This window comes from Panicum hallii, chromosome 4 (assembly GCF_002211085.1).
Source record: "Panicum hallii strain FIL2 chromosome 4, PHallii_v3.1, whole genome shotgun sequence".
NCBI classification, from domain to species: Eukaryota; Viridiplantae; Streptophyta; class Magnoliopsida; order Poales; family Poaceae; genus Panicum; species Panicum hallii.
In genome coordinates, this window is record NC_038045.1 from 1,907,801 (window position 1) to 1,920,130 (window position 12,330).

Below are 12,330 nucleotides of genomic sequence, written 5' to 3' on the forward strand. Positions count from 1 at the left end.
GGTATATAATATAAATAATTTCGACTTGTCTATTTTGAACTTTGATGTACTGCATGGTGAATAAAATGCCTTCTGCAAAAGAAAAATAGCCCAAAGGCTCATGTAATTGAGATAATTTTTCTTCAGCTTGTTTCACATAGTTAAACAAATAAAAACTCCCAGTTATCTGTCAAATGATTTATACATATTGGTTGGGACTATTATACAATATACATGACATGAATTTATAATTTCTATCTGTTTTTTTTTTGCGAGGAAATTTCTATCTGTTGGTGTCAACATTTTTGTCTGCCTGTGTTATGCCTTCATTTTCTGGGTTGGGCAACTTACATAAATACGAGATCGAGAATTGGGAGGATTGTCCCTATCATATTGTTTTTCGAGAATGTGCCCCTATCATATTTCATGATATTGTTCCAAAAAAAATGCTCCATATTCCCCTATCATAATAAGCAAATAAATGGGCACTGTTCTTAGGATAATGAACAATCAGAATATTTTCCTAGGACGAGGAACAGTTTGAAGAACCCAAGCAATTTCATAATAAATTTATGGTATATGTGCTTTGCTGCCATTCAGGTCGGTCTTGTACTCTTTATCTAGACATGTTGCCATACAGAAGAATCAATCAATTCCAACTATATAACATCTAATCTTGTACAGAATGCGGGGAGGGGGCCTACTATCTACTTAACCTCTGAGGTGGCACATTATTTTCGTATTTATCCATCGTCACGTCCATTTCATAAGGTTCTCTGGTGTCCTTTTTTGTCCGGAACCCTCTTTTGCAGATCTACCTGTAGATTTATAGTACACAAAGCACGGCTCATTCCCCAATTAGCCAAATCTGCATGACATTAGAATATAACGGATTCATGTTACCATGGCATGGCCATCCTTGTCACATTGTGAAGCAACCATGTGCTTTGGTTGCAAGATGTGCCCCATAAGATGTGCTGTGGAAGTTTTCTTCCACAGGGTCGAGAAAAGGCCACGAACCCCGGCTAAACAGGATATGTGCAACCGTTAGTGGACCATGCATTTTCTGTTAAATAGCACACTGAGCGGCCTTTTTTTACTCCGGTGCGACACCAGCGGAACCGGGGGTTCGAACGCTGGCGGGTGGCCTCCCAACCATCGAGCTAACAGCTCGTTCGCCACATCAGCAGATGCAATCCTGTGAATAAGCAGCGGCAGGTACTTGCTTGTAGCTTTCAGCAGAAAAGAGCAGGACATGATCAGATTTTGATCGGCCTGGCCCTGCATGCCACCTGTTGCAGCAGCATCGTCTAGGTTGGTTCTTTGGGATGCTTTAGGGGTCCATGAGTACAAATGGAAGTGAGAAGTCGCCTTTTTTGTTGCACCAAATGATGTTGCCATTAGGTGCTAGACAGGATGGGCACTAGATTAGTGACTTTCAGAAGAACTTGGCATTGCTAGGTGGGGAAGGGATAAGGGCATGAATAGGTACAGGGGCACAATTTGAGCATGGAAATAGGACTTTTGTAGCTTCAACTTTTCAGAGCTATGGTGCCAGTTGTTGGCACTTTATCTTTGTCAAGTTGTTTATTTCAAAAAAAAAATCTTTGTCAAGTTGCGAGAAGCTCAGAAGTGTTCTTTTTTACAAAACAAAGAAATATGTCTAGTTCGCCAAAATTGAACTTTTTGTTATCTCAGTAGGAACTTCTCGATTCCATGTTTTTTTAATACAATGACATAGCTATCTTTTTTCACCAACCTCGGTAAAAACCTGTGTAGAAATTTGCTTGGTTCAGTAATTCAGTTGTAGTCTTGTTCCCAGTTTACTAGCTAATAAACCTCAAGCTTGAGGTCAAAATGATCGTGATACTGGTTTATAATTTACCAGCCTTGGTAGCTGGATCTGTCTGGACCATAGGATTCAATTCATACATGAATTGTACTAATTCTGCAAGCTATGTTGGCCTAAAAATTTGTTGAAGTACATCCAGTTGTGATGGTAAACAGATTCATTTTAGTTGTGACAGCTGTTTTACCTTCAGAAAGCGACTGCGCATTTTCACCAAACAAGGCATAGAATGATAAAATACAATCCAAAGGCATGCTACTGGCTTCAATAATTTAGACCTAGAAAAGCAGTAGTGTGTGGCAGGCAAGAGGAATTATACTCTAGAGCCACATATTTGGGCACTATAACTTTCTTGTGTGCTTCACTTGTGGTTTCTGTTTTTTCATTCTTTTCCCAAGATAGGGGACCGAACTACTAAGAGCATTTCTGCTGTCAGTGCGTATATAATGCCCTTCTATATTCAGTTGCTTAGAGCAGACAGATTTAGCAAAAAAAGTTATGCAGTTTCAGACAAGAAAAACTGTTTACCTTAAATGCACTTCAGAACTGAAAATGAAATGGTCAAGTATTTAAGATGATGTGAAATTTGAGGTGTGAGGCCATCTGAAATTTCTGGCTAGATTCATAGAATTTCAGGGCGGCGGGTACACGCTTCTATTGCTGGTATGAAACAGACATTGTGTGCGCTATTAATATTCAATAGCCACGCCGAATTGCTGATCACATTCATACTGGTGTGTACAAGTAAGGTCTCTTGGACCATTCCGAGTCTCCCTGTTGAATATTACTAGTCTTGGAGATATCTGTTCATGTAGCAAAGTTTCAGATATTACTGCCGTGCTCATCAGAAAACTATTTGTTCGACAAATATTACTGCCATAAACTGTGGTGCTTACTGTTTATTACTAATGTGAGGTGTATTTCTGTCAGATATGCAAGGGCCTGAAAACAGCCTATGATGTTTGACATATTTCGTTGCAGAAACGTGAAAAGGACTAGCATCAGAAGATGGGCGTGAAATGCAATGTGGCATGACTGGAAGGTGACAGAGACTTGACAGTGAGACTGACCCACCACCGTGCCATGAGAAGCACACTTACTGCTTAGGCTTAAATTTCACTGATTAATGCAGGTCAACAAGATTAATGCAGGTCAGATATGAGGTCAAGATTACCCATGCTGCAGACTGTAACTTTCAGTTTCAGATAATGCGGTCCTTGATGCTGGGTTACGGTCTTACAGAATACAGAGCATCCGATTTTTTGTGCTTGGAGGAAGAATCACTTCAGTTGGTTGGAAAACAGCAAATTCGGCGGCTCCTTTTGATCAAGTAAAGGACCTTGCGATTGTGCCATACCAACGCATGAAGTTATGCATTCTGAATCCGCGCTCATGGCTTGAAACCTCAGTACTTGACCAAAAAAAGGAGTGGTTTAAGGCCGCATGTTTCAGCTCTGTTGCGGCACAGAATCACATTTTTCAGTCAGCTTTTTCCTGCGCACGAGAACTTCAGATATGTTCTCCTTCTCATTGCCTCGTTCGTTCATTTCTTTCTCATCAAAACTGTCAAGAGGACAAAACCAGAAACAGAAACCAACCTCCCCATCAGAATAGGCATCAACTCCACAGATCACTGTTCCTCGTCAGCAACCACCTTAATTCCTGCTTGCTCGTGCTCTGAAAGCACCACATGGTTTCTGAGCTGCAGAGCACACACACATACACATCTCATGCCGGCTGGATTTATGAGGACTTGGACCATACATGCTCTGTCATCAGCCTGGACAGGGTACAGGGCGACTCACTCGTCGACCTCATTTCTGCCTCTCGTGACTGAGCTGTGAGCTACAACTGTCAAAAAGGAAGGTGGGCATATACTTGATCAACTAACCCGGACCAACTGTGGCATTTACATCGATGTGGTAAGTATAGTACCTCTCCTGCTATCACATTCACATGGTAGGTAGGCCATGAGCTGAAGATATCCTAAGACCGTACTGTATGGGGCAGCTACCTCTTCTTGTTACATGATTTTTTTTTACTACATACACAATCAAGGAAAGAATCGGCGGATTAACGAATTAATACACTGTGACTGTGATCATGGACTCTTGAGACTCGGCATGGACATGATGGGCATTCTTCTCAGACAACCCTTCTAGTATAGCCAGCAATGTACGGTGCAGATCGATCCAGCTGCAGGTAGGTAGGTAGCTGGTGCTAGCTAGTTGACCTTGGTGCAGACCCGGCGGATCTCGCCGTCGGATCCGGTCTTGACTCCGACGCGGCCGAGCTTGGCCATGGCGGCGACGAAGGCGTCGAAGAAGGCGGTCTGGTTGGCGGCGAAGTAGTTCACGGTGGCGCGGGAGCGGCGGTCGGCGAAGAGCACCTGGTCGGAGGCCAGCAGGCCCTTCATCTGCTGCAGCGTCTGGTAGTAGCCGTTGTCGAACTTGCGGGGCGACACGGCGTCCAGCATCGCGAACGCCGACGGGCTGTAGTTGAGCGGGCACGTCTGCCGCATCTGCCGCAGGAAGTAGAGGTTCATCGGCGGGCCGCCGCCGGCGCCGCGCCCGCCCTTGAACGGGTACAGCCGCCGCACGAACTTGTCGCAGTGCGTCACGCCGATCGTGTGCCCACCTGCAAGCGCAGCAAACACGTCAGCGACACTGTGCAGACGTCATCTCCGGTCACCGATTGCAAGCGCTAACACGGAACAGTTCCGAGTTTTTACTACGACTGGCACTAGTCTACGAGGGGTGGTGTGATTGGTCAATGGTCACGGGCGAGCGACAGGCTGACACCCGGAACGTGCACGCAGCGATGCAAGCCAGCCGGCGATGGACATGGACTGACCGACTCCATGGATGAACCAACCCAACGGGACCATGCCAAGAGAAAAAGCCTGCACGCCGCAGTGAGAAGAAGCTGGGCAGGCCCAACGCCCGCCAGCCTGGAAAGGACATGCCCTTCTACGACGAGCAACAAATGCAGCCGGGATCGGGCGGAGATGACGACGGGAGCCATGACATCGGCTGCCTAAGAATAAAGCAGAGATCGCGGTGGCATGCCGTGTACCTGAGAGCGCGATCATGTCGGTCTGGGTGAGGCCGTTGGCGGCGAAGAGCTTGTTGAGCTGGTCGAGGTCGAAGCCGGCGCCGGGGAGGCTGTGCTTCACCACGGCGCGCGTGCCCACCATGCCGTCCAGCCGACCCAGCTCCACCGGGTAGTTCGGACCGCCCGTCTGCACATCATCAAATTCTCACCGTCAGTAGCCAGCCTTGCAGTGAAATCTTCACTACTCAAAAAAAAAATCACATCCAAAATTATGAACGAACATGAGCAGGCAGGAATTTCTGCCCATCAGTTGCTCGGCTCGACAGTAACTGAGGAGCCCGTATCCCTACTCCACGAGGCGCCGGCCGGTCTGTCCGTCCAGGGAGGCCGCCGAGCTTCGGCCGGCGGATTAGGTACCGAGCGCCCGTATCCGTCGACGCCGTGCCGCCGCATTTACGCCGTCGCGCCATGCCTGGACCGGTTGCCCTGTGGCCTTGCCTGCCCCCGAGCGGAGACGGAGGGAATGAATGAGCTGGGACAGCGGAATTCCGACAGGGTGCTGTACCGGGAGGGACCACTCCCAAACCCAATCCCACATGCTTTAGCGCCAAATTCAATTCAACTTCCTTTAATTTTAACTACTCCCCTCTTCTCTCCACAGTTCCTGGTTTGTGGTAATCCTAGCCTGACCTCCTAATCAAGCTGCACAGACCTTGCATTAGGACAGGCAAAAATGCTTAAAACTCTCCAGGGAGAATCAGGGGAAGAAGACGACAGGCGGCTGCACAGTGATGGTTGCGGCACAGCTAAGGGTCAGCAGTGTGGACTGGTGTGCTGCCGCGGCGGCTGCGGAGTCAGTCGGGCACGCGCGTGCACACACGCGGGCGCGGTGGCCGCGGTTAGCCACCCCGCCCCTGCCTCATCATAGCTGTCGCCCGGCGGCAGCGGCCCACCCGCCCCGCCCGCAAGCAGCAGTAATTAATTAGTGTGGCGAGGGCGGATGGACGGTGCGCTAATGGCGTAGGGTTTAAGCGTGCGTGAGCGCCCCCTCGCTAATCCCCGTTCGTCCAAAGGGGCATAACCGTCTCGCCTGGAAAGCAAAGCTCGCTCGGACGGCTGGCTCGCCGGTTTTCCCTCTCCGTCCACCCAGGCGGCGAAAGCGACGTAAAGGGCGGCAGCGCCAACGAATTCTCTTTCTTTCTTCCTCTCCAGCGATTGGAACTCGGGATCGGTAGTACCTGCGAGACGACGTCGCGGGCGGCGAGCGCGAGGATGTCGGCGCAGGAGACCTTGTTGGCGCACTGCGGGTCGCCGTCGACGGCGGCCTTGGCGCGGGTGATGAGGTCCAGCGCGTCCGGGGACAGCGTCGTGTCGGCGCCCGCGCTGTGCTCGTCGTCGGGGCCCGACAGCAGCACCGACGCGTCGCAGCCCTGGAATATCCAAATCGATCGGTGAAATCGAGGAGCGTGGCGAGCGAGTCTCGGCCAAGAGACAGATGAACCGTGCGCGTGCGTACCCTGACGAAGCAGTCGTGGAAGAAGAGGCGGAGCGTGCCCGGCGCGGCGTTGAAGGTCTCCTGCAGCTTCTGGGTGACGGCTCCGCGGACCAGGGTCTCCACGTTGGGGCACGTCGACGCGTAGTAGCTCTGGCTCAGCTGCGCCGCCGCGCACCACGCCGCCGTCAGCGCTACTACGGCCGCCGCAAGCACGCTCCGCCGCAACGACGGCGGCGACAACCTCGTCGACCTCATTGCCTCCAAGCTATATACTTGCAGTCGCAGCTGCTTCCCTCTCCTCCAACTCGTCTCTCAGCTAGCTCTTCCGAGCTTCCTCTCCCCCTTTCTTCCTCTACCACCTATCTGGCTAGCGTTAATCGCCGCAGCCGCAGCCGCTGCCGCTGCTGCTCTGCCTTAGCTTCTCTCTCCGTGCGTGGTGCGGAGCTAACACCGGGTGCTTGCTTTAAGTGAGGAGAGAGGCGGGCGCTTATATAGATGGGCGCTGAGGCTGAGAGGAGACCGGTGGTAAGCTGCTGAGCTCGCGCGCGGCTGGCCTTGTTGTGTTGGTCTCTTTGCCCTCGGAGGGGGAGGCGAGCTGGCGCGGAGGAGCGCCCGCCGGCGGAGAGGTTACTTGCAATGATGGGGACGGGCAAGGGAGAATGTTAAGGCCCCGGGCCCCAGCATGGGCCTCTCCTCTCCTGGGGACGCGCGCGCGCACCCGCTGCTCTCTCCATCCTTCCCATTCCATCCCGAGCTAACCAAACGCCGAGACGGCCAACTAGCAATGGCTGTCCTCTGCTCCCCGCTCGATCTCTCTCGCTGCCGGAAAACTCTAGACTTCTAGAGAGAGGTAGAAAACCACGCGCGTCACCGTTGGCCACGGTGTACAGACATCCAAATGCTCGCTCGCCCTGGTCACTGTTAACCTCGAAACCGGAAAACTAAAATTCAGGCCGGCACGGCGGACACCGTACCGGCGTACCCTGACCCCTGTCTCGGCAGCTTGCATGCTCTGCAGCCTGTACGAGGCACCGGTATCTCCGGCCAGCTCATTCCGTTGCCAGCCCGGCTGGGCGTTCTCCACGCTTGCTAGAGAGAGTGCCGGAACGGCAGTCCGGCGAGGACGGCGTGAGAAGGTCGCCGAATTGGAAACCCAGGACAGGCGGGCGACGTGCGCCGAACCGGCCGCGCCAGACCCGGAGACGGAGAGGAGCCCGGGCCGAATCGACGAGGACGGCATGGCCATGGCATGTGGGCGGGTGTCACCCTACCGGATGGATCGCTGGCTGCACGTATCGATCGGCAACGCTACAGAGGCGTCGCGCCGGAGGATGGCGACGGGGAGCCGATGCAGCCACGGAGGCAGAGGGGGTAGGGCCCGCGGCGGAGTCAAAAGCGGGGGGCGCGCGCGCGCTCTTTTTTGTTTTTGCTCGCGCATATATTCCCGAAAGATTGCGGGGGGTTTTCTTTAATCTCTCCACTACCAAAAGTGACCGTTCCCCTTCAAAAAAAAACAAAAAAAGTGGCCGCTGTGGAGCAAAATGAAGCGACTTTTCTTTTCTTGTGGTTTTTGAGGGTCTCCGATGCTAACCGCCGCTGCTGGTGAAGGCATCCGTGAGTGACCGCGCCGAAAGAAGGCACAGAAATGCTTGGGAGTTCAGAATCAGGCAATCAGCTAGCTTTCCTCCTCCTTGAGTAGTAAAGGATACTGCGGCGCCCTGTTGGGAACGGGACGCTGTACTAGACGCGCGTACTCGTATGCGATCTTTGCACACTTAGAGCGGCAGGCTGGCAGATATGCGCGTACGATACCGCTGCTGGAATGGATTCAGCAGCTCCGGCTACTGAATGTGCACGGTGAACTGAATGTGCGTACAGGCCGTGCAGACAGAGGCAACAGAACCCGCGTTAGGACAACCCACATCCCATCCACAAGCCGCTCGCAAAACGTCTCACGTTTCCGAGTCGGCGTGAAAGAATTGCTGTGCTCCTTCACATGGTTTGTCCTACTCCTACCAAGCCAGGTGCTCCTAAGTCAGTCCTACGCGGATTGGATTGCCGCGTCTGAAGCCGGAACCCCTGACCATGAGCACGAGCGCAATGCCATTGCTTTTGGTAGGAACAGGGAAAGGAAGGGCCCTCATCAAAAAAAAAGGGGGGGGGGAGGGCCAGAAGGTTCCAAGTGGGGAGAAAGGAAAACTCGGGTGCTCTCTGGCGCTGAGGAACCGCGACGGGATACAAAATTCTGCTCGATCAACCTGTGTGATTCGAACGTTGGGCCTGTGGTTGGCGCTTAACTAAACAGAGCGGCGAACTTTCGACCTTTTGCAACACGCACGGGTGGGGTGGGTGCTCAAGCTATCCTCCCCCGAGATCGAAGAGCATAACGGTCTTGTCAGCTTCAGACACGCATCAGTCTGTCTCTCTGCATGAAAAGACTCTGTCTCACGGGCGTGTGAACTGTAAAAAAAAAGAGCAAGAAACAACACTCCATAGTAGTACCGTGTTCAGCTCCAAGGTACATGCGCTTCTCCAAACCGGCCAGCAAAAACTCGTTCCGAACTACCGGGCCGTACCTAACTGGGAAGGAATGTGCTTTATCAATCATAATGCTTGCGGCATGCCACAGCCCACGGCGTTGCTTGCTGGCTTCCTGCCCTCCGAGTCGGATAGAAGTGCGTGCCAAGCTACGGGAGTGATGATGGGGGAAAAGAGCAGGTGACTCATCATCTTCGTCGGAAAAAAGCGTATCAGTGTATGTACGTGTGAGCTTCCGAGCCCAGCCAGTCACTCAAAGGCAAAGCCAGTGGACAGGAAGAGAGAGCAGAACGAGCGCCAACCGCTTTAACGGCATCTGCTTTGCAAAAGCGTGGCAGGTCGCTGCTTTACTTGCCCGCGCTCCCGGAGCAGGAGAAGAATGCGAGGATTACCGCCGGCAGGAGGGAGCTCACGGCGGCGCGATTATCTTATCGGTGAGCGCGTCTGCTAGCGCTAGTGGTAGCTAAGCAAAGCGCGATGGTGATCATCAGCGCTGGCGTAGCTTCAACGGCAAAGTCCGGCGAGCCATCATGCGTTACCGAACCTGGGGCGACCGGCGACGACGATGATGATTACGCCCCACTCCGCGACGGGCAGCGGTTCCGCCGGACGGCGACTCGGCTCGCCCGGGAAGGGGAAGAAAATAACTGACATGACTCCACTCTCGTGCTCATCAGCCTTTTGCAGGGAGGGACGGCGACGTCCGGTCCGGCCATCAAACGGTCGTAGGAAAATCGCGATCGATCGGAGAGACCTGTAAACAGTGCCGCGTACCGAACTGACAGCGTCGCCGTGCAAGTGGGGACGGCCGGTGCCGTGGACGGGAGAACCGAACCAACCCCGGCGACGTGACCCGTCGCCGCCGCTCGACGCGCTCATGTGAGCGAGCCCGCAGGCCGCGCGAAACCTTGGGGTGTCTCGAAGACGATATGGTATTCTAGTGGTCGGTCTCGAGCGGCACGTGAACTTCCCGGGAGAGGAAGGGCCGTGAGGGAGTGGGACGCGGCTGGGCGCATGTGCGCGCACGTATCTCCGCCGTGCCGTGCGCTCGCGGGTTGCGGCGGTCAGGTAGGCGCGCGCCCAATCCGGTCGCGCTTCCCCGCGAGGCCGTGACCCCGGCCGGCGATCAATCTGCCGGCTGGCGCCTGGCTGCGCGTACGCCCGGCCGGATTGACCGCTGACGCACGCAAAATTTAATTGTCCCCGTGCCCGAGCCCCGGCAAGTCCGCGCAGATGCATGCTCGGCGCCCCACTGGAGAGCGTTCTGATCCGCTTTCAGGTTTGCCACCCCCGCGTACTCGATCGCACGCGTTCGCCGCCGGTGCGCTGCGGTTCCGAACGCTGTCGCGACACGGGCACACGCGCTGTTAGCCCCGTGAACATCAGGCGCTGAACCGCGGCTCAACTGATAACGACAGAACAGAGGAACAGAAGAAGCACTCCGCAGAACGCGGGGCAGATCATGTCTGCGTTACCCCGACTAACCACCCAATCATCGCGCCGGCATTATGCGCCGTGCACGAGCACAGGTACCCGTGAGCGATCGACAAAGACTAGGCCACCTTAATGACAGCTGATGCAGCCTGCCGGCTTCAAGTTAGTATCCTGATCGGACAAGGATCCTGTGACCGAATGCCTTCGAGAGCGGCGCCGCCTGCCGCGCGCCTCCGTTGCTTTTCCTCGCGCAGACGCCGGGGCCGCGACGCGCGACATGGCACGGGTCGTTTAGGCCGCCGCTGCAATCATCCATCATCGCCCAATCACCCCGTCTCGGTCTCGGATTCGTGTACGGCACTCCCTCCCTCCCCCCTCGCGCCACGCCTGCGGCCATGGGTTCCTTGTCCCTGTCAGGGCAGCCAAACCCGCGGCCGGTGCGCTCGTGCGCATCCCCGCCTCGCCTCGCGCTCGCGCCGCCCCGGGCCGGACGGACAGCACGCGGCGCGCAGAAAGCCAGGCCGAAGCAATCCTCGCTGACTCATCTCCATGCCCGGGGCGGCGGGCAGGATGGGCGTCGCGTGCGTATCTTCACGGATCGGCAAGGATGGATCAGAGGTTCCTTTAGCGGCGCACGTCGAAGCCATGCACACAAGGAAACACAGGCGCGAACGCAAACGGAAGCTAGGGAGATAGGCATGGGAATGGGATCGAGCGGGCGGGCGGACGGGACCGTGGCCGGCGGGCTGGATCGGACGCATTGGCAAGGACACGCTCACTGCGAGCTCCGTGTCTCGCGATGATGGAGCAGGCCGGGCTGGAGCCGGATGTGCCTGTGCGCAAAGAGGGAAGTGGCGGCGGAGGCGGCGCGCGCCGGTCGGGCCATGGGAATGGCATTGGATGTACACGCGGATCGGATGCAGTGCTCTAGCACACAAGCCATTGCAGTAGCACTAGCAGCCAGCTAGTAAGCCCGCGACCAAGAAAACGGGCTGGAGCGCAGACCAAGCCGGGCAGGCAGGAGGCAGCCGCCGCTGGATAAGCAAGATCCCGGTAGCGGAACAGTAGTGCGGCCGCGCGCTGGTCCCGTCCCCGGCCGGACTCCAGAGGCGCGTCCACCTGCGCGCACGCGGCGCTGTCTGGGGCGGCCGGGATCGGATGTCGCCGCCGCCTGCCTGCCGCGTACACGGACGAGAACGAGAACGAGAGGATATGCATGCCATGCGCGCGCCCGCGGCCACAGCCCACAGGGAACTCCTCCTCTGAATCTCTGCCTCGACGGCGGCGTTCAGCAGTCGGGGTCTGGAATGTTTCGGACCTGCCAGCCAGGTATGCCGGGGTGGCACGCAATAGCAGAACGATAGATGCGTCTGGCCGCAAGCCGCCATTGCTGGCTGGCAGCTGGCCCGGGCGTGCAAGCTTGCGCAGCTGGGGCTGGACGCGTGGGGACTCGTGTTCGGGGGCAGGTCCGTCAGCAGCGACTGACGAAACACAAGTTTGCATCCATCCCTTCGTAAAAAAAAAATGAATGGATAAATAACACACTGAAGTTTGCTCGGGCTTCTTTTCTCCTCTCTTTCAAGCATCAAGTTGTTTTTTTTTCTTTGATGCACAGATGCCACGCAACCACGGCCCGCCCGTATTGGGCCACCTGCGTCCGCATAGCCTGCTGGCGCAACGATGGGTTCCCCCGACCCACTCGATAACCTGGGCCAGCTTTCGGAAAGCCCACGCCAGGGCCGCGTCACGACAGCAGGATGGATCGGTCTATGCTATGGGCCTTCGCCGCAGGGATTCGCAGGCCGGGCTGGATGGGAGGCCCGCGATTGCTTTAAGAGTCCAAACGACGACAGCGCGACTGGGCAAGTCAAGTGGGTATCACGTTTTCCTAAAAAAAAAAGAAAAAGAAAGAAAAAGAGTGGGTGTCACGCCGATCGTGCAGCTACGTACGGGACTGGACGGAAATGATCAGTTGGTTAGC

General features: G+C 55.1%; 1 protein-coding gene across 1 annotated transcript; it reads right to left on the minus strand.

Moving 5' to 3' along the window:
* Nucleotides 1-3,680: 3,680 nt before the first annotated feature.
* LOC112890981 (peroxidase 16-like) lies at nucleotides 3,681-6,989 on the minus strand. Its single transcript, XM_025957870.1, has 4 exons — nucleotides 6,399-6,989; nucleotides 6,121-6,312; nucleotides 4,904-5,069; nucleotides 3,681-4,465 (listed from the first exon to the last, which is right to left on the minus strand). The coding sequence occupies exons 1-4, from the start codon at nucleotides 6,630-6,632 to the stop codon at nucleotides 4,053-4,055; spliced, it is 1,005 nt and encodes a 334-aa protein (XP_025813655.1). The 5' UTR covers nucleotides 6,633-6,989; the 3' UTR covers nucleotides 3,681-4,052.
* Nucleotides 6,990-12,330: the final 5,341 nt, after the last annotated feature.

Bases quoted from the DNA above. Each gene is read 5' to 3' on its own strand.
- LOC112890981 (XM_025957870.1), bottom strand. From the start codon at position 6,632: ATGAGGTCGACGAGGTTGTCGCCGCCGTCGTTGCGGCGGAGCGTGCTT. The intron at 5,070-6,120 runs GTACTACCGATC...GATGATGTGCAG, and splicing joins CCCGCGACGTCGTCTCGCAG to ACGGGCGGTCCGAACTACCC. The intron at 4,466-4,903 runs GTACACGGCATG...CTGCGCTTGCAG, and splicing joins CGACATGATCGCGCTCTCAG to GTGGGCACACGATCGGCGTG.